The sequence below is a fragment of the Notothenia rossii genome (genome assembly GCF_949606895.1).
Source record: "Notothenia rossii genome assembly, chromosome: 4".
Lineage (NCBI taxonomy): Eukaryota > Metazoa > Chordata > Actinopteri > Perciformes > Nototheniidae > Notothenia > Notothenia rossii.
Window position 1 is genome coordinate 21,108,946 of NC_136902.1, and position 20,943 is coordinate 21,129,888.

The window sequence follows — 20,943 nt, forward strand, 5'->3', positions numbered from 1 at the left end:
TAAAGAGAAAACCATTATTTTGGTCCACGAGTCAAACTATAGAAACAGTTCTAAAATAAATTCAATGAAAAAATACATTTTGCCCAAGGTATATTTTATCTGTTCCAGGTCGTTTTATACACATCATGTTTAAAACACAGTACACATCAACACAAGAGTGAATATCAACAATAATAATGTAAAACAAAATGGATGAAATCAAACAAGGGCATTTTTTTCAGAACATTTCAACTATTACACTGACAAGACAACATGACAAACTAAGAATGACAATTACTGCGTACAAATATAAAAAATGAACTATTTCTGATATTTACCAAATACAGCATTGTACAATGTACAAGTCATGTTAAGAAATATTTCAAAGTTTTTGGACTATAAAAGAACTTAAATTACAACAAATATTTACATATCAATTAATGTCCTGCACCTTCACAATCTTTTAACACAGTTAAATCTAACATTCTGCCAACATTTTATAACTAGTACATTCTGTGGAAACTGAAAGACATCTCTATATCTGGCCCGAGACTTCTGCCGACATTTGGGGCACAAACGATGAAAACCTGCATGAAACTAGTCTATTTATCCCATGTTGTTCTTCTCTTCCAATGTAGCTATATAAATTACAAATATTACAATTATTTACAAGGACAACATAAACTGTAAAAAAACTAACAAAAAATTAAGCAAGGGATACATTTTTGTACAGGTATTAAGTGGTTGAAAATAATTAAAGTAAGGACCAAAAAGTTAAGGTGGTAAAAGCATGCCATGTTAAAACAGGTTGGGAGATGGCAACATGCTGATCTGTTAAATAAATACCGAAATAAATAAAACTAGGATTTTACTCTTGGCATCAGTCGGGCACTTTGAACTTAATGTGTAGAATTGCAGTATGTTAAGGGAAATGTTTTATATAAAGATCTTTTTGGGTGCTGACCCTGTGTGCATACACTGAATTTTTTCAAAACAGTTTATAGTTGTGTAATGATTAAGATCCTGTCGTCATCATCATACCACACAAGAATGTGTTTTGTTGAGGTAAAAATGACATTGAAAAGAATACTACAACTCCATGACTGTGTGTGAGGACTATAAAGACATCTAATTTTACCTTACTAGAACATTTGTTTTTCTTTCCCTTTTAAAAAGTACGATGAACAGTGGAATATCTCTGTCATAAATAGAGCCACTAAAATACAAATAAACTAAAACAATTCTGAATAAATGAAACCATTGGGTTCAGTCAATGAATTATGCTAGTTAAAGTAAAGTCCACAGGTCACAATCTGCCATTGCCAATGTCAAGGTGTGATCATCAAGAGTCACAGATGGGCCTCTAAAAATACTCTAGCATATTCTGATAAATGGGGTGCCAAAACAGGTTGCAATTAGCTGGGCAGAGCAATTGGTGTAGGACAAGATATAGAAAGGTTCAATAACATGTGAAAACAGTAAACAAATGTATCTAGAGTAAAAAATATAGATAACTATCTATTTCCTTCAGACCTTCTTTCACAAAAGCATTTTTCTTCATTCCCACTCAAAAGTCTTTAGCCATATTTCCAACATCTTTCACAAGAGAAGTTTTCCATTTCGGTGAATTTTCAGAATTTTTCCAAGTCTCTGTTTTGCAGTTGCAAGTCCTTTCTTTGGACGTTTTCCTACGTTGAAGTCAAAGAAAAAATAAATTAGAAACGGTGCAGTCATAGAGATATGAAATGATGCTATCAGGGCTTTACATTTATGCTTACCTTGACCAACTCCTGTTGCTCCCTGGCTGGCTAAACTTGCAGGGGATGTAGCAGAATGAGAGCTGCTGTTCTGTGGAGAAAGTGAAGGTCGCCGTGAAGTAAGGAAAACGCCAGGGGCCAGTGCTCCGCTGCCTCGAGGGCCCCCAGGGCCAAAAGTTCCTGGCCCTGCTGTGTATTCATGGTCCAACAGACTAGCAGAGAAGTAATCCATTCTCCTGTCTGGGCTTTGGTCTGCTGCAGACTCTGGAGCAGGTGGTGGTGAGGGTGGGGCTGGCTCAGCCTGAATGGGGGGAGGAAGGGCCACGGGAGCGGGAGGACGCTGCTTCTTGGTGTACTTCCTTTTAGCAGGTTTCTGCTGCTCCTGGTGCAGAGCCAATAAGAAAAAACAAGAGTATTTTTCCTTTCTTCAAAGGCGCCAGATAAATTACTTGCTACATACTTCAAAGACCAATAAGCTTTGTTTCACAACTCACTTGTTGTGCCAGCTTGGCAGCAGCTGCTGCAAGACCGGTCTCTACAGAGGCGACTCGAGCTCCTTCCCTGGCAGGTCGTTCCTGTTTGGGAAGGGTGGGCATCACCCTGGCTGTAAACGAAAATAATGATTAAAATGGTCATCCTTCAGCTAGCGGAGCTAAAAAGCCTTCTGAATGGTATTGTTGCAATGTCTGATACATTCACCTTTCGGGCTCCAGGGTGTGTCATCCCAGTTTTTCTTCCGCTTCATCTTAGCCTTGTTAGCACGGTCCTCCTCATCAGACTCCAAGGACGGATAAACTGAAATGAAAATGTGATTACCCTGATTAAACATTGGCTAAATAAGAGCTTTATTGCTTTTACTAGCCTTGATTTGTAGACTAGTCACTGACATATTGCTCACCATAGTCTGAATCTTTGAAACAGGTTCCGAGAGTGTCTTGGTCATCAGGACTGTCCTCCTCACTGAGGTGACGGACGGGCCGTTTAATTGGCCGTTTCCCGGGCCGCTGGATGACAGGTTTCTTCTCAGGAGTTTTTGTCTTTTTCACCCCTCCAGTCAACCACACAGCCTTGCCACCCTTTTCCTTGACCACCCCCAATCCCTCTGTCAATCCTCCAGAAATGGATAGGGGAGACGAAGAGGAGGAAGATGAGGACGAAGAAGGGGGGTTGGCCATGGACAGCATACCCTGTATGGCATCACGAGTGCTGGGAGAAGCTGGGGCTTCCTCACTGAGACAAGGACAGAGTTGAACAATCACTCAAAAATAAACCTCCTAAACATAGCGTAGCATCAGAGTCTTGCAAATATGTGAACTATGCAAGTTTCAAAGGTTATTGGATTCTTGCAACAACACAGCGAGACATTTATTCCCACTTGTGGGAACATAACTTCGTACACCATGAAACACAAATAATTGAAATACATGTATTCTAGAAAACCATCACATCTCTAACCTGAGGGTTGAAGAGTCCAAGCCTGCCACTTGTTTGCTGGCCTTCAATAAGTCCAGAATGCCCCCCGCGCCACCCTTCACCCCGTGGGCAGCTAGTGCCTCTTCATCTGTGGTGTAATCCTCCTGGAGCCACATGCACAAACATGCTGAAGTTACAGTTTAACCAATGCTGGAATAATAAAGTGCTAATGAAGAATGCGTGACATGTCAAGATAACCAAACAGACAGCGGAGTTTATATACTCTTAGATACATTTCTACTAAACAACTATAATTAGGCCTTTTGCTATTGTTTTATTCCATTGTATGGAGGACAGAGACTATGTTATCACAATCAAAAGTGTAATGCTAGTAACAGGCTGAAGAGGTAAGGAGTTCACAAACTAACATTTATAAAATAGGCTTGCTGTTCCAAAATACAGAATCCAAAGTGGCAATGTCATCAGTGATTGGTTGTTCATTTAGCCTATGGATGCTGATGCTGTGATCCAGCCTGATTGAACAGTAAGTGATCAATGTGGATACATGACTGTGATAAAGCAGCCAATGTTATCTGGTTTAGTGGAGAGGAAAGAGTGATTTTAAGCAAGCCCATTATGAAAAACACAATTTGTGATGAGGTGTGAAAAGCAAGATGCTAAACTTGGGAGTAGAAGCGTGTAGTTAATTATATCACTCATCTTTGACTGACTGATTAGTACAGGCTACTACAGCTGAAAGGCGGCTACAGTATCCATTTTAATCTCACCTCAATGTCAAAGTCTACCTCCCCTGGCTCCCTGATGCGATTGGGGTCAGAGCAAGGTTTGGCTCTGGGCAGCTTCCTTGGAAGACCTGAAGGCACATTTTAAACCAGTTAGGTGACAGTAGCAATGTGGCTTTGAAATTAAACTACTGAACTATATTAAGCTCCACATTTCACTAATAGTCCAAAATGTTTTAACAGCTACCGGTATATTGACTTTATGTCCGAACAAGAGCTACACCATTCCAACATCATAACACTTTAATGTAAAATGTTCACCGCTTAGTTTCTTTTTCTTGTTGGGTCCTGCAGGCTTGCGCCGTGGAGGAGGGGTCTCGTCAATCTGCAGCTCATCCTCAGACTCCAACTCAGACATGCTCGATCCCTCCATCGCAAGATGTTTGAACTTTCCTGCCCTTCCTGCACCATTTCTGCTGCCACCCTTTTTACTAAAACCAGAGGATAAGCAGTTAAGAGCCATCACCTTTGGTATGAATACAAACACACTGAACTGCTGCCAGGCTTACCCTTGGATTTTTCCATTGGTCAGTACAAGTTTCAGTTTGCTTTTGTTGATCTTCCCTTCAAACTCCTCTAAAGGCAACTCCAGCTGGAAGGACAGATAAGCATTGCGAGAAAATATGAGGATGAATCAATCAAAAACAAAGATAAGCATTTCCATTGCATGATGAATGTCTGTGTAAGCTGTACCTTGTTTTTGTTTTTTGACTTGCCAGGTTGACATTTTTTGAGTGTGTGTTTGGTGTGGATCTCAATGAGGTCGAGCTCTCCTGCTTCTGCCTTAATAAGCCCTTTCTGACTCTTCTTCTTGGTTACTGGGGGGCCAAGTCCCCCCATCAATTCCTTGGGCTTGGTTCCTTTCTTTTTTCCAGGGGGGCGTGCTGAATTCTGAGAGGTGGTCAGGGGAGCTTTGGAGAGTGGAGAACCAGGAAACTGAGGTCCAGGGCGCCCAATGTTTTGCTGGAAGATGTCCTATAAAAAAAAAGTATTTTCTAGTCAGGAAAAAACTCAAAATTAAATAAAACAAAGCTTAACGCATGCACCAATTTATTTAGATTAAACTCTTTACCTCAACCAGACGGATCTCCTTGGCCAGGTCTTTCACTAACGTCTGAGTATTGATGGTTTCTGGAATCTCCACTTCATGATCTGCTACAGTCTGGATGTATAGAGAACACTATCAAGCATCTCTCACAATATTTTGCAGTTACATATAATATTATGGTGTACAAAATAAGCCATTTCTAAAATTCTGATGATGTGTATGATGGTTTTAACATGTATCTAAAAAGTAAATTACTATATTATATTTTCCCATAATGGCCATTATGGCCTTTAAGTTGCAATACAATGTTGGCCATTCAAGTATTATAATTTGATGTAATGATTTACATAAAAACCTAATTGAATGTAATGTTTATTATAATACATTTGCTGTTGCACCTCTGCTCCATTTTTTTGGAGCTAACATCCAGCAAAACTACAAATCCACATGCCAATGGAAGAAATAGTTATGGGGGAAATAATCAAAAGTGAATAAAAAAAAAAGAGAGAAGTGATGAAATAATAATATACAAAGAGGTTAAGATGAGATAAGATTTTGCCAACCTCTTTGCGAGTCCAGCCGCGGAAGGCATTGTTTAAGGCCTTTGCTCCGTGGACCAGGTAAGTCGCAGGATGTCTGCGGTTTTCTCTTAAACCTGAGAAAGAATAGCAAAGAGACATTCAAAATTACTAATTGTAAACAAAGGATATTGAAGTAGTTCGCAGAACATAAATATTATGAAATAAAATGAACTCTCTCACCTCTGAATGTATCAAGAAGGTGCTTTCCAACATACCAGCACACGTTCTCAAAGTTGGGAAATCTGAACAAGTCTGCTGTGCTTAATCTCTTCTCTATTTCATATGCCCTAAAAGATGATAAGACACCACAGGGAGAGTCAACATTAGACGCTGTTGCCATAAACTTGCAGATTACTTCTTCTGAAGATATGTGCCTTCAAATGAAGGGCAATAGGTGTGACTGTCGGAGATAAAACCAGGAAACTTGAATGTGAGCAATGGCATTGAAACAATAAGCAAGTAAAAAGAAGTTTCACTTTTAGGCTACATTTAGATTACAATGACTGGGGAAACAGGCAACAGCTCTGAAGAAACTAACCGCAACTGCATGTCAATGTTGAGACTATGCAAGAAGTTCCCTCCGAAGGCAAGGCAGTCCACTGGAGTCAGCACAGCGTGAATCCACCCTGGAAGACAAACAAAGGACAAAGGTGTAAACATTAATAGATTCCGAAATGTTTGCCGACCATTACTGTGCTAAAATATATATATAACAAACAAGTTATATGCATTGAAGCTCACCTGTTGGTATGAACAATGTGTTTCCTTGTTTGACCGAGCACCTGTAACACATATCAACCTGGTCTCCAAAGAACATCTCATTCTGGTTAGACGAGGAACTCCACCGTTCAAAAAGTGCCAAGTTAGCTGTGGTGGGGGAAATAAGGTAGAATATCTTCTCGCCCTGAATAGACATAGACAGACAATTTCTTAGAAATAATACAGATTCATATCACAAAATAAATAAAGCTGTTGTTTCGGTAAGGGTAACTTCCCAAACATGACTGAAATTATTTTTCTTCTCACCCTGAGTACATGGTACCATACTGAGGTGCCTCCAAAGTCAATGTGAAAGTCTGTGTAGCTGTCCTTGACTCCCATTAGACAGTACTTCTGCACATTGGGGCGTTCAAACACAGAATCTTCAGGCCAGAGGTTTTCCACCCATGACAGTTTTCTTACAATCTTTGGAGTCTCCACCAAGTTTGAGAGCCTAAAACAATTCAAAAACAAGTCTGTAGTTTTCTGCTGGATTGATAAATACACACGAGAAAACAGTTCACCTTTTTTAGACTAAGCCCCAAAATTATGGAATACCCTACCAAGAGCTATAAAAGATGCATGCTAAATGTAGCTTTTAATACATTTCATACTTTATAGTCGGTTTCTTTTTTTTATATATCTTCTACTGTATTTTTGGTGTGTAATTGTATTGTATATCTGCCCTTGTTTATTTGTATTATTATATAACAGCACTTTCAACTGGACTCTTATCCATGAAAACACACTTCACTTAAAATATGATGTTCTTATTCATTGTTTTCAAAGTAATTTTTTGTAATTGCTAGAAAAGAAAAAATATATATAACTCAAGACGCAAGACAGTGCATCCTAATGAACACTGAACAGTTGATATATTTGTGTACCTGGTCTCAGAGAACTCCAGACTGATGACATTCAGTACTTTCTCTCTATTGGGGCTGTTGTAATATTCAACAAAGTCCCCCAACCGCATCTTCATGTCACATTGGCGAGAAACATCAATCACATCAATCTGTCTGTCTGAACCTGCATGAGAACAAAATGAAAAAGGTTGAAAATAATTAGCTTATACACATTAGCCTGAACATGTTTACATTAATCAGTATGTATTCAGTAATAAAAACTATACCAATGTACTGCTCTACATCGCTGACGCCAAATGATGCCGGAGGAAGGGTCATGCCTAGGCCATCCCGCCTCAGCACCATGACAGGAACGCTGAATGAATGCTCTTCCAGAAACTCGACTGTCAGCTGGGCCCCCGACGGCTTGAGCAAAACTTCATCCGCACTGTCATAGAAACACAAATAGACATTTGCAAACATTTTAGTAACATAGTGAAAACGTTCAAAAGAGAAGGCTTTTCATGTTTGCCATTCAATGTTACAAAGAAGACCAAGGCTCTCCAACCAAAAATAATTAGATAGAAAACTATCTTAGGTGTTTCCTTGATCGGAATCCTGGTTTTTATCTTTAAAAACGTATAAATAACAAACTTTAGCCTTTGCAGGGGGCTTACCCTGGGAAGGTGCGGCTCCGTAACTCCCTAACAAACTGTGGGCTGCCTGTCTTAACAGGCCGACTTGGATCCCTTGCTGCAGCGCCACCATCTGTCTGCTTGTTGCCTCCACGGCGTTTGCGCACTGAGCAAAGGAGAGACAGAGATAAGAGATCAAAAACAATATTTTATAAAAGCAAACCAATAAGGTTATTACAAATAAAGAAAATTGAACTAAAAAATGTTTACTTACTGACAGATGGCCCATGGGTGACCTGACAGTTGGGGCAGTGATACAGGTCAATCTCAGCTGCTTTGTCCTCCTCTACTCCAACACAGCTACACAGAAAACATTCTTATATCAGATAAAGAACGATGGAAAGGATAGCTGAATGCACTTTGGTGTGTGGAATATAAAATATAACTACAGGGATTAAGCAATGTAGACAACAGAAGTAACCACAACATAAATCGCACATAATAATAATAATAATTTGGATTTCATGCACACAGACATCAATACGATCAACAGTGTTTAATCTGAAAATGACCCACCTTCCATGGAACCAGTCTTGACAAATGTCACACTCGATCATGAAGCGTGTCACATCATAAGGCAGGCGACACAAGCAGTACAGTGGCACCGATGCCATATTGAGTGAGAGGGAATCAGCTTTCTACTATTATTAATGTTACGTTGTCAAAATAGTATGCAGGCGGGATGATATATTTACAAAATAAATGAGATTTTAAATTATGCAAAAAATATGATGTTTCTGTAACTCTACTTCCAAAGTGATGTTACTGGTACGCATGTCCACCGTGATTCTCTTGGAAACCTGTTGAAATATAACAGAAAGAAGATAGCGTATTAATAGCTTGAAGACGGGACAATAAAACTACATTGCGATATAATTTGTAAAAATGGGACAGCTGAGAAACATATAAACTGCTCCTGTAGGGAGACGCAAGCTATGTCAAATATCGTTAGCAGGGTAACAAAACTAACACTAAGGTTAGTCGTTTTGGTAGCATAACATTAATTTATTTTAAGATTATCCAGACATGCTTACAATACAGACTAGGACTACCTTCTTATTTATTATCCATATTTTGCTTCTGTTAACATGTTGTTATCATTAGCCAACGGGCAGGCCGTAACGTTAGTGCACTGATTGTAAACACGCTATGCCCCTCGAAAGTTGTATTGCTATCATAACACTAACGTGTTTAGCCAGTAAGCTAATATTAGCTATATGAGCTAACGATGAAGCTAACATAAGCGTTTGCAAAGATGTTAACTTTAACTCGCACAAAAAAACAGTTAGTGCAATATATGTTTGACATTTTGAAGAAACGATACGTGCACTTAACACCGCAAATTAATTCAAACAAACAAAACACATAGTTTGCAATCTTGATTGATGTTTAATGCTAGCAACTCACCAGAATCTAGCTGCGGCAGGCCGAGCATCCGAAAGCCGTTGTAATCCCTACGCAAGGTCGGGGGTCGATCCGGCCTTATTATGCAACGTAAATTATAAACAATTTGCTTATCCACATATTTTTTTATTCAATTCGTAATGCACTAATATAGAGTTCAGGTCCAGAAATGTAAACTGGACCGGAAAACTACAACCTGAAGCGACAAGAACGAGCACAATAACTACAAATAGCGGCGTATTGAACTACATCAACGCCATTTCAAAGGCTGCAGCGTCAGACGGTTGCTGTCAGCTTTAAAAAGAACAATAAAGTTGTAGAGTCAAATGTGGGGTTGCGTTCAGGGAGAAAAACGTTGCCGAACGTTTGTGCGGCAACACATTTGCAGAGTAATGTAGAAAAACCGTAGCCTGCATACATAGCCTAATGTGCGTAATATGTTTATTCAAAGAATACATGCCGGTAAATGCTCAATTAATACACACGACTAAATGAAAAGGTTAAAATCAATCACAAATCAGGTAACGCCTACATTAATACATTTTCCTTTTAGTTCACATTATTTTTGTCCTAGTCAGCAGTTATTTTACGGACACTTTAAAGGTGTCAATGTACTTGTGATTGTCAACATATAGGAAAGGCTAATACAATAATTTGTTGCAAAGTAGTCTTATTGTGCAAACAAAATTAACCTAATATTTGCTATGGTAACATGGTTGTAATAAATTTTTTGGTATGGAATTTGGTTGCATATTACATAATGTAGATTGGTACACCTCGATTTTAGGAAAAATGTATCTGTCTGATAGAAAATCTTTGTAGAAATCATTAGAACTAATTTAATCAACTTATATTATGCAGCTTTAACCTCATTTTGTGATAATGTAATAAATATTTTTTTTTTTTATTCATTTCCAAATCAGTAAATATGGGTCCTTGTGTTTTTGCCTGTGTAATTTTACCATGTGCATTTAACTGTGCATAACATTTACCATGAATACAGATTTTTTAAATGTATGTAATGTATAGTTGCTCCGTTTGACCTTGATGGCGGTCTTCTGATGAAGCCTGATGTGCCACATTTACCCTGAACAAAAAGTTGTTGTTTTTAGGAGGACTCTGCTTCATAAGATTATGGCATTTGAACAATCAACACAACGTTGTGGTTTGATGTTTAACATCATTTATTTTGATTAGTTACAAAACATAAATAAAATCAACAGTAGAATTAGTTACAATTTACAGAGGCTAAATCACCAGCAACATACTTAATTTTTTCAGGTTTCACTGCCCAAATGTCCTTTTATCATTGGTTCCCAGTCATGTTATTTTGGGACTCCCCAGATTTTCGTTGCAATTATTTGTAAGTTAATTCAATATGAACTGCAGCTCAGCAGGAACATCTATGCAAGTATGTTATGTATCTAACAGGTTGGTGGTCCATGTTTTATAACTGAAATACATCTAAAAAATTACCAAAGATTCTCTGAAGACAATCTTGAACTCAGAGGTTTATCGATGCAGGGGAGTCCCATGTAAACATAGATGAAAACCAGTGTTTTTTTCTAGTTTCAAATAACCTTATATGTATAATGATGAGAACACAATTTTACAATTTGTACAACCCCATTTCAAAATACAAAAATAATCTTTATCTTTTAGATAACATTTTGGTAACACTTCAAGGACAAAGTCAGCTCTACATCATGAATCATGATAATTAAGCTGTAGCTTGCAGCCAACATGTTAGTATCAGACATGACAGCACATTATCTCCCCTTCACTAAGAATAAACTACATCTCTGTGACGGTTTGGGATGTCTTGAAAATCAATATATTCTAGTGTATGCAGTTTCTGAACAACCATACCATTTAGCACAAGCTACTCCTTCTTAACCATTTATGTTTTATTATCTTTGACTCACTTCAGCAATCTTTAACAACCGGTAAGATCTCCTGTTTTCATTGGCACGCAATATCTCGATAATTATTAAAACAGAAATGTTGCTTTGACTACAGGCTACTAATTATACCCAAACGTGTATTATTTCCAGACCATTCATGGTCAAATGCTTGTATGGAGCACTGATAACCGAATAAAATGTACAGTAATATATTAACTGCTGATATATTACTCTGTATCTCTACATCTACAAATAAATGGTGCAGAAATAGAGGAATGGGACATTTTGCAGTGTGCGTAAAAAAGCACAATTATGGCCCACAGTTCAGCTTCTGAATGATACATTCACACTGACATCCTATGGTCAAAGCCTCAATTGTTTACAACTGAAACAAGGGAGTTATCCGACGCCAAACAAAATAACAAAATATGCAAGTGAGGATGTGACAACGATGTTGGACATCAAGCTTGCGACCAGTATTTGGTCTAACCTCTCACTTGTTTTGTTAAAAGCCCAAAGCATAGGCATAGTAAACATTTTTAGTTGGGTACAGTGATATTTTTAGGGGCTACTTTCAATTAAAAGAAACAGGGATGAAATTCATAATGAAATATATACCAAAAGACTTTCACCAAGCTTTGTCACAAAGAAATAATATACACTCACACACCCACAAAAAAATTCAGTAATTTTAAAAGGCAATATGGGAATAACACATGGACTCCCCGATCTATAATAACTTGGCAGTTTTATCTTTCTCCTCAGCATGACACCGTGATATACTTTGATATGAGCTCTAACCGAAAGCAAAAATGTCAAATAGGAAAGCAAATGTACTTGCTTGTATGATCACAGTAAGCTGCAAATGGTAGCTTCACGAATATAAAGCAAGTGCACGCACTTTGCATTCTGGCAAGTCATGTTCGTTATAAGGTCATGCAGTCTTGGGCTGAGTGTACCCAGGTCTCCACCGAACATACATGGCATACTTCAATTTGCCATCACATCACTCATAGTAAGTTAGAGTGTTTCTATGGTACAACTGCTGAACATTAAATAATACAAATGAAGCACATGCTGTACGTTTGAACAACACTGCAACACTATATTGGCAGCACTATGGTAACGATGGTAGCCAGATCACTTTACCATGCTTTACGGTATAACATGCTATTCGTTTTCTTTTGTTGCTCAATTGAATCACCTTGTGCTGTAGGTCGCAGTTTTATGTAATAATCATGAGAAGATCCTATCTGCATCCGGTTTTCATCATGTGCTACTACAAAAATATGTTATGCCTTACAGAAAAATTCATACAATACATGCTGATCAATTTAGATGACCATTACTAATTGCACTTTTAAGATTGATAGTCCTTTCTCTGTAAGCAAAGACAAATTAAAACACAGTGTCAAATATGTTCTACCTCTGCTTAGGAAGAGTTCAACTGAGTTGGTTTTAAAACAAACATGAATGTTAATTTGTGTAAAAGGACATAAGGGATATGTACTTGGATAATCCATAAACACTCAACCACACTCATAAAACACACACGCTCATACATTTAAGAATGTATACATCTCAACACCCAAACATACCATGATTCATAAACACAGCTGTTGTGTTCCATGTTGCCCTCTGTCTGTACATGTTATAATCTATCACGTCTCACATTCACGCCCCATCTCATCCAGATACACTGGAATCCATATAATCATTGCAGTCACTATTCTCTCATACACAGCCACAACTAACAATTCAAATAGATCTGCTTTACATCCTGATCCACGTCACGTTTCCATCTCTTGCACCTTCATATTAACCTCACACTGGTTTCATTTCTGTCCCAGAGGAAGAGTAGAGGTTGGGGGTGTTGGGTGAATTTTGGCACTGGAAGGTAGAGCAGCAGTAGAGCAAGAGGAGGAAGAGGTTGAGGAGGGTGAGGAATAGGAGCATAACTTCCCCCCAGTAGCAGTAGTGCTATCTGCTGGTGCAGCGGAGCCACTGCCAGGCAGTGGGGGTGCAGCCGTGGACACTGGAGATGTGGGCATTTGGGAAGGCAGCAGCGGTTGGCTTTGAGGTGTAGATTGGGGCAGCTGGGTGATGGGCTTTGTCTCTGGTAGAGACTGGGACTGTGTGGGAGTTTGCATCCCGGGCTGCTGGCAGAGTGTAGACTGCTGATAGGTCGCCTGCTGTAGGGGGAGAGACTGATGGAGGTGTAAACTTTGTTGCATCGGTGGCACTGTGGCCATGTGCGATTGTGGTGATGGTCCCAGAGAGTGCAAGGTGGAGAGGCTTCCTCCAGCGGTGTAGTGAGGAGGGGTTGCCCCGGGCAGGCCGGCAGGGGTCGGGGATGCCAGGGGATTCAGCGGTGTCACTGGAAACCAACCAGGGGGAGCCTCCTGTATGGAAAATAATTCACAGTACAATCATGATATCCATAAAACAATCCCAAACAAATATTTTTTTCTATAGTGAGTATTCCTACCTCTGTCGGCTGGCTCCAGCCTCCCAACTCCTGCACCTGCTGAATCTGTTTGATTTGATTAAGTGAAGGTTTGGGCTGGGCGGGGCCCATCGTCTCCTTTGTCCAATCATCAACAAGTTTGTGCAGTTCATCTGTGAATGTGCTTTTTCTAAGAGGGCTGTGATCTGTGGAAAAATTAGGGCATGTATCATAATTGTTCTGTTTAATTTCTGTGTTGTCTTGATTTATCACTGAGAGACTGCACCTCGTTTGGCAGGCAATGAAGTGCAGTGCTCTGTGTTGCAGTAAAGGGGCAGCCTAGTCTGTTCACCACCTGAGAAACTACTTGACTGCTGAATCCCTAGACGGGAGATATATAGAACAGTCACACAGAGATCAAGCAGTAACAGAAAAAAGAGAAAGCGGGAGAAACATCATCTATAAAAGTGTGTACCAGAGTGTGTGACTCCGTTGTTATCCATGTGAGAGTGAGGCCGCGGTCGGAGCTTGATTTTGGCTGGCCTGGGCCTACGAGGAGAGAGGACAGGGGATCCCGAGGGAAGAGAAGGGATGCGGGACAGGGAGGCAGGCAGACTCTGCCTTTGGTCTTTGAGGGAACGAAGCTGTTGGTACAGCTCCTGCAGCTCTCTGTTCTGCTGGGACTGAAGGCGCACCACCTCTTTGATGTGCCTGTAAAGAAAGAGAGACAAACAGAATAGGAATATAGTAAGAGTTTCAAGGTTTGAGAAAAGAACATGAACTGAAAAGGCAAAACAACACTTATTATATAGACAAGAAACAACCATAAATGGAAATATAGCAAAATGGAGGTTAAGCTTTGCCCTCTTTGGCTTACTTCTCTCTGAGCGTGTGTAGTTCTTTTCTCAGGTCTTCATCCACCATCTCACACTCATTATCATCATCATCGTCATCGCTGCTGGCCAGGGGGGAGTGGCTGTGCCCATGACCTCGAGGCAGGTGAGCCATTGCTGGGGTCCTCTTATGCTCATCTCTCTCTCCCTCCTTTGCTCGAGATCTCCTCCTCTCCCTCTCCAGGTCGGGAGACACCGGGGAGCTATCAGTGTTCCTTTCCGCTTTCCTGGTCTCGGACTGGCTGACAGAGAAGCGTCCCACTTTCCTGTGCGTGCTCCCATGAGCTGATGGCGCAGCCTTCGGGGGAGAGGACAGGGGAACGGGTGTCACCTGATGGCAGAGGATATGGGAGATATTAGCTTCCTGTCCGAGCTGCAATGAAGGTTCAGACTGATGAGTGGCAAAGATTAAATCTGTTCTGTTGCTCCTACCTGAAATCGTCCTTTGCGTGCATGAGGTGGATTTAGGGGTGGCGCCTCCTTCTCCTCTCTAAGTGCCTGACTGCTGGAACGTCCTTCTGATAAAGAGACAGGGATGAAAAACAAAAAATGGGAGACAAGGACCGACAGGGGCAAAACCACAGAGACATGGGTATGAAGAGAACAAAAAATGATGAGGAACGAACGCAACAAACACAGAAAAATGTACCCGACATGAGACATACAGATGCACACAGATAGACGTGGGACATGAACACAGAGGCACAGTGTTAAAAATCACCCTTCAGTGTCACACATCATTAACTCTGCGACTAACATGACTTGCATGCAGTTTTATGAAATGTGTAACATATGAGTTCTGTGAATGTAATTTGGTAAAATATAAACAAAAAACTGGATAATACATTTTTGTAGATGAAAAAAATAAATCTTAAGAATGTGTAATGGGCGTGTGGGGAGGGGTGGTAAATGCTTGTGTCATTAAGAAAAATTATAGTAGGCATTTCATAAAAATAACACATAGTGAAATGGCATTTGAATGTTTACAACAGTTTACCCCCACCCACCCACACATCCACTCACTCATTCTCACTGACTCACCATATTCCCACTCATATATCAGACAACAGAGCCCAATATCACATTCCAGATCTGTGCTCTATTCCAGTGATATTGTTCAGTGTTTTTGATATTTGGGATTACTACATGTGCAAAGTGTAAACATGGATAATAACTGCATAATTTAAAATCAACATTTATATGTATGCAGCCTGATACAAATTAGGGGTCAACTGATTTGTTTTTTTCAGGGGCGAGACAAGGCTGATTATTCATCAAGGAGACCAATAACCTTGTTTTTGCAACTTCGGTTGTGATTCTGTTGCTGATTTCAACTCCAGCAATATCTGCAGCATTGTATAAAACACTGATTTACTTGCAGCTTTAGTCTGCATTAGCTGCACCAGAGCCAATGTAGTGGATTTATTTTCATTTTCTTTATTTGAAAAATAACTATTCTTCTAAATGCTTGATATCCCAGATGACTATCGGTTGACCCCTTATTTTAGTGTTACTTACAGGCAACGGTCCATTATTAGTCAGCTGTGCGGAACATAACATGTGCTCATGCATGTGCACTCTCAGAAAAGGCGCTACGCTATTGCTTATCATATTAAACATATAAACAAAAACACATGCAGGACGGCTGAAATAATTGTCAGCGTGACAGCTGTTACAGCTGTGAGCAATGCCTACCCATGTATAAAACAACCTTATAATCCCTGGGAAATGTGCACAATATGGCCTAGAAATAATAACTTTAATCTGCATATTTATACAGTTAATGCAAATGGAATTATGGCCTACTACTACTACAGAATATAGCATAGTCTCATGGAGACATGCTACTGTAGGAGCTGACACAGAAGGCGACACATTTTCTAAATGTAAACTGATGACACAATATCAGTTTAGCAACTAAGCATCTTTCTTATATGTGTAATGAGGTGAGTTGCCCGGTGCTGTCTACACTGAGCCAGCAGGTGGAGGTGAGATGGTTGCTGCTGGCTGTGCTTGCAGACTCGTGGCAGAAATATGAAGGGAAATGTCACGGCACAGGCACAGCTGGGCTTTACTCCAGAGCCAACCTCTTCCTACACTGTGCCAATCTTCCACCCTCCTCTACTCTCGTCTGTTCTCGCCCCAGGGTAAGCAACCCATGCAAAATTAAAGATTGCCAAGAAAATAAAATTAAGCAAAAATAAAATTAGAAAAGAAGGGAAACAAAACAATAATGCATGTAGTGATGTCAACACTAACATTACATGGATTGTCTATTGTCACATTAAAATATACAAAAACAGGATTATTTAGCTATCAACATTAACATTAACAGTAATTAATTCCTGTTGGTTAAAAAAGTTATTTTACTATGTTAAAACTAGTACTAGATATTAGAGTTACGACCATGTCCCAACATCCCATTCTCACTCTCTCTCTCGCTCCCTGAGAGGACGCTACCTTGCTGGACTCTGGGCTTCTTGAACAAGCTGGCGGAGTGGCGCAGTTTGCACGCCCAGTTTTTGAATTTGCGAGTCCAGGATTTCTTGCTAACAGGATTTCTGATACTAGGACATGTCAGGTTTAGGCCAAAATATCCACCTCCTGCATTGTGCTTCTGCTGTCCATGCCGGAGGGGGATCGGGTGCTGATTGGGGGGCCACGATGCGTCTCCAGTGGTACTGGTGTCAGAGTGTGGGCGTACAGCCTAGAACAGTTAAGACAATTAAGAGTGGCTGCATGGAGTTGAGACGTTCAAAACGGAGAGACACACAAACATGTCAAAACAACAAATGTAACAAACAGCTTTAGACAGCAATACACTGACATTTACTAAATAAAAAAATGTACATTTAGTATAGCGAAGACAAATTTGATAGAGAATGTTCGCAAAATGTATCACTCACAAGAATGGTTGGTTCTCCTGGTACGGGTGGACGCTGGCGCCCAACAGACTCATCATGATTGGGAGGAAGGAGAGAGGCAGGCGGGGTGGAGGAGGCGGAGGTGGAGGGGAGAGATGGACCAGGCTGGTGCTCCACTGGGCCTTTCTCTGCAAAATAAACTGCTTCTGAGGAAGGTATTTCTCCTCTGCAACCCCTCTCTCGGTCAGGGGAGGTGGATGCGGAACGGGAGGTTGTAGAGGAGGTAGAAGAGGATGAGGAGTGAGGAGAAGTATTTGAGGAGGAGGCAGGTTGGGGGAAAGAGTAATGGCGAGACAGTGGCTCAGATGACTCGTCTCCTCCTGCTGACGTGGAGGCAGCTGATGTAGGTCCAGAGGCCGGTGCCGCCCCGCTGCTGTACTCCTGATACAACAAGTTCCTCAGCTTCTCATCCAGGGTCTTTATGCGGTTGTCCACAAATTCAATTTTGGGGGGGCCCTCACTGTCTGACTCAGCCACGGAGGAAGGCTGAGCGGGAGATGGTGTCATCGTGAGGGAGAGTGTGGGTACGGGTGCATCAGAGCTCAGATTGAGAGGCGGCAGAGAGGATTCAGAGGAAGGGAGGAAATTCGTAAAGTAGCTGCATGTGTCTTCTGTGAAACTTGTCTCTCCTGTAGAAACCTCTGACTCTGACATCTGTAAAGAGGACTGCTTCGTCAGGGAAAACTGCTGTTGTTTTTGCGGTGTGTCCGTCGCTTTAACCGCTTCTTGTTGCTGCTCAGTGTGTTGCTGCTGTATATGCTGGTGTGACAACTCAGCAGGGATTTGTGTTTGTTGTGGAATCTGCTGTTGTGGTATCGGGCTAACATTTAGCTGGGCCTGTTGTTGAAGAAACTGTTGACTAATTGGCACAGGCAGCATTTGGCTGTGATCACGATTTGAAGCCACAGAACCCATAAACATCTGCTGTTGTGGTTTTTGTTGTTGTTGTTGTTGTTGCTGCTGTTGCTGTTGCTGTTGCTGTTGCTGCTGTTGCTGTTGCTGTTGCTGCTGCTGCTGCTGTTGCTGTAAGTGGATTGTCTGTTGTAGGTGTAGCTGCTGCTGTTGATCAATGACAGCCTGCTGTTGAGGCAATGCAGCAGCTTGGGTTGCCATTACTTGCTGTTGTAGCGCAGGCTGTTGCATCACCTGTTGGGTATACTGAGGTGTTTGCTGTTGAGGAAGGGCTTGTTGGGTCTGCTGTAGGGGACTAGGTGGCAGAAACTGCTGCAGAGGCACAGACTGTTGCAACACCTGCACATCAGTCAGTTGTATTTGTTGCTGCATTACTTGCTGATGTTGTAGCTGCTGGAGTGACTGCTGCATCTGCATTTGCTCTGGATACACTGGATGCTGCTGTTGCTGTGGTGCTGCCTGCTGTATCTGTCGTTCAAGCTGCATTGCCTGCAGTTGCTGTTGAACTACCGGAACCTGCTGCTGTAACGCAGGCTGTAGCTGTGCCTGTGGTTTTTGTGGGGATTGCTGAATGAGCGTTTGCTGATGCTCCATGCCAAGTAAGCTTACCGCAGAAGAGGTCACCGCTGCAGCAGGAGGAGGGGAGCTGAAAGAAGTTGAAGATTGGCCCGCTGCAGGGACAAATGACCTTGTAGCAGTTAGCACTGTATCCCCCATACTCTGACCTGTGACAGTGGAGCAACCATTGGTTCCAGGAGAAGCAGGGACATCTTGGAGAATGGTTATGGGTGTGGGAGACATGACAGTTGGGGCAGTGGGGGGATTTGCAGCAGGTATTGCTATGGATGAGGGAACACTTGCAATTTGGTCAACAGAAGCTGAGGTTAGGATTGGCCATTCAAAACCACCTGAAGCAGTGGCAGGGACAGAGGATTTAAGAGTGGAGGCTGGTGCTGAGATGCTTTCAGGGGCAGTGGGGTAAAGAGCCGGCGCAGCAGTGCTTGAGGGGGCAATGGAGGCAGGGGCAGAGGCAGTGGAGACAGGAGGGGAGGTGGCGGAAAGGGCGGGGCAGGGGGGAGAAGTCAGTCTGGTTATGGACTCCGGACTCTGGGATCCTTCACTTTCTACAGGCGCACATGAGAGGAACACATGGTTAGTTCTTGTTATGCTGTTATGTCAGTCATGTAAATAGGCAGCATTACAATTTAACCTAGAGCTCACCTCTCTCTGTTTGAGGAGACAGAGGAGTCCTCATCTCTTCAGATGTAAGCAGTGTATCTGCTCCGGATAGAGAGTCTCTGTGGCGAATAGTCTGATTGATAAAGAAGCGCCAGCGTCCCACTGGGGAGGAATGGGGCACTGCCTCCACTGAAAAGCATAGACGCATTTTCCTAGTTAGAACAATTTATAGAAGATACACATTTATTTTATTTTATAGTGCTACTTTTTTGTGACTAAAAAAGCATTTATTCATAACTCACTTGAAGAACTAGTCGGAGTGCTCACAAACAACTGGTCAGTTGAGCCAGTCTATTGAAGAGTAGAGATTATAAATTATTATTATTCAAAAACAGAAAAATTACAGAGGAGAGAAGGTGTGAGATTAAAATATTGATATCAACATACCTGTGAATGCGTTTGAAGAATTTCGTGAGCTTTCTTGACTGTGGCTCTAAGCTCTTCAACAAATGTCTCTTTCTCTACATCAAGAACAAAGTTCTCCTCTACCTACAGACAAAATGCAATCAGACAGCATTGATAAAGAAATACAATGAATATTTTTTAGAAGCAATGCATACGTTATAAATACATGAGCGGCCTACCATGTAATCTGCTATATCCTCTGCTGCATCCCCTTCGGTGTCAAATTTAAATGTTACCATCTTGTTGGTATGGGTTTCCAACTGACATTCCACCATATTGTCCCCACTGCCTGACACCTGGGGAGGACATGATAAATCAACATTATAGAGGTTTAGTTTTAAAAACATTATAGTATACATGAATTCAGCACATATGCTAGGGGTTGCCCTTTATTACCTGGAGCATGCTCAGTTGAAACTGATGTGAAACTTTCTCAGACTTCTGACCCGGAGGTCTTCCTTGCATCTTTAACTTATCTAACTTCCCATTGGCCATGAGCTGAAGGGTTTCCTCTCCATTAGCTGGAACAGACCTGTGTGTGGTAAGGTAAAAGGGTGGTTTACACATCATGATGCAAAATACCCTTAGCACATACCGTACATCTCTGAAAATATGTATATGTGATGCATATATTTATTATCAACACGATACATTTAAGCGTTTTATATCCCAAACAAACACATCCGGATGTATTATTCATGTTGACCGCTACACTGTGGGTATGGTCAATAGGGGCAAACAATAAGTTAGCATATAGATATTTGTAAAAATATGTAAAACTAACCTAATGCAATATTAATATTCTATCTAACCCTAGTCTAACCACTATTCTGACACTGAAAGATGTGTTTGCTGATTATGCCATTATTTCCATTGGCATCTCCTGATATAACATACAAAATGTAAGAAAGGCTCAGGATACAAATACAGAACTAT

At 41.0% G+C, this 20,943-nt stretch overlaps 2 protein-coding genes across 15 annotated transcripts in view; both read right to left on the reverse strand.

Moving 5' to 3' along the window:
• Positions 1-73: 73 nt before the first annotated feature.
• Positions 74-9,591, reverse strand: phf8 (PHD finger protein 8). Of its 2 annotated transcripts, none has more exons than XM_079674208.1 (22): positions 9,288-9,591; positions 8,397-8,680; positions 8,095-8,180; positions 7,863-7,986; positions 7,473-7,633; positions 7,228-7,369; positions 6,608-6,794; positions 6,323-6,485; positions 6,120-6,207; positions 5,762-5,868; positions 5,564-5,655; positions 5,025-5,114; positions 4,646-4,927; positions 4,462-4,544; positions 4,214-4,383; positions 3,938-4,023; positions 3,192-3,313; positions 2,635-2,966; positions 2,436-2,531; positions 2,231-2,340; positions 1,758-2,118; positions 74-1,667 (listed from the first exon to the last, which is right to left on the reverse strand). In XM_079674208.1, exons 2-22 carry the CDS (start codon positions 8,492-8,494, stop codon positions 1,579-1,581), a joined length of 3,069 nt encoding a protein of 1,022 aa, XP_079530334.1. In that variant the 5' UTR covers positions 8,495-8,680; positions 9,288-9,591; the 3' UTR covers positions 74-1,578. The 2 variants fall into 2 exon arrangements, with proteins under 2 accessions (XP_079530334.1, XP_079530333.1); XM_079674207.1 differs by having other exon boundaries at positions 1,758-2,129; positions 2,230-2,340.
• An 853-nt stretch (positions 9,592-10,444) lies between these two features.
• The window catches only part of wnk3 (WNK lysine deficient protein kinase 3), a 38,236-nt gene continuing 27,737 nt past the window's right edge, over positions 10,445-20,943 (reverse strand). For 4 of the 13 annotated variants that reach the window (XM_079676337.1, XM_079676338.1, XM_079676336.1 and 1 more), the window contains 13 exons: positions 20,404-20,539; positions 20,187-20,303; positions 19,990-20,091; positions 19,845-19,893; positions 19,585-19,731; positions 17,434-19,487; positions 16,988-17,234; positions 14,960-15,045; positions 14,512-14,858; positions 14,110-14,345; positions 13,921-14,016; positions 13,677-13,840; positions 10,445-13,590 (listed from right to left, as the gene is read on the reverse strand). In XM_079676337.1, the coding sequence (XP_079532463.1) occupies positions 13,024-13,590; positions 13,677-13,840; positions 13,921-14,016; positions 14,110-14,345; positions 14,512-14,858; positions 14,960-15,045; positions 16,988-17,234; positions 17,434-19,487; positions 19,585-19,731; positions 19,845-19,893; positions 19,990-20,091; positions 20,187-20,303; positions 20,404-20,539 (4,348 nt within the window). In that variant the 3' untranslated portion in view covers positions 10,445-13,023. Of the gene's footprint in view, positions 13,591-13,676; positions 13,841-13,867; positions 14,017-14,109; positions 14,346-14,511; positions 14,859-14,959; positions 15,046-16,987; positions 17,235-17,433; positions 19,488-19,584; positions 19,732-19,844; positions 19,894-19,989; positions 20,092-20,186; positions 20,304-20,403; positions 20,540-20,943 lie in introns of those variants that run through there. The other 9 variants (XM_079676342.1, XM_079676341.1, XM_079676340.1 and 6 more) reach the window with 9 other exon arrangements.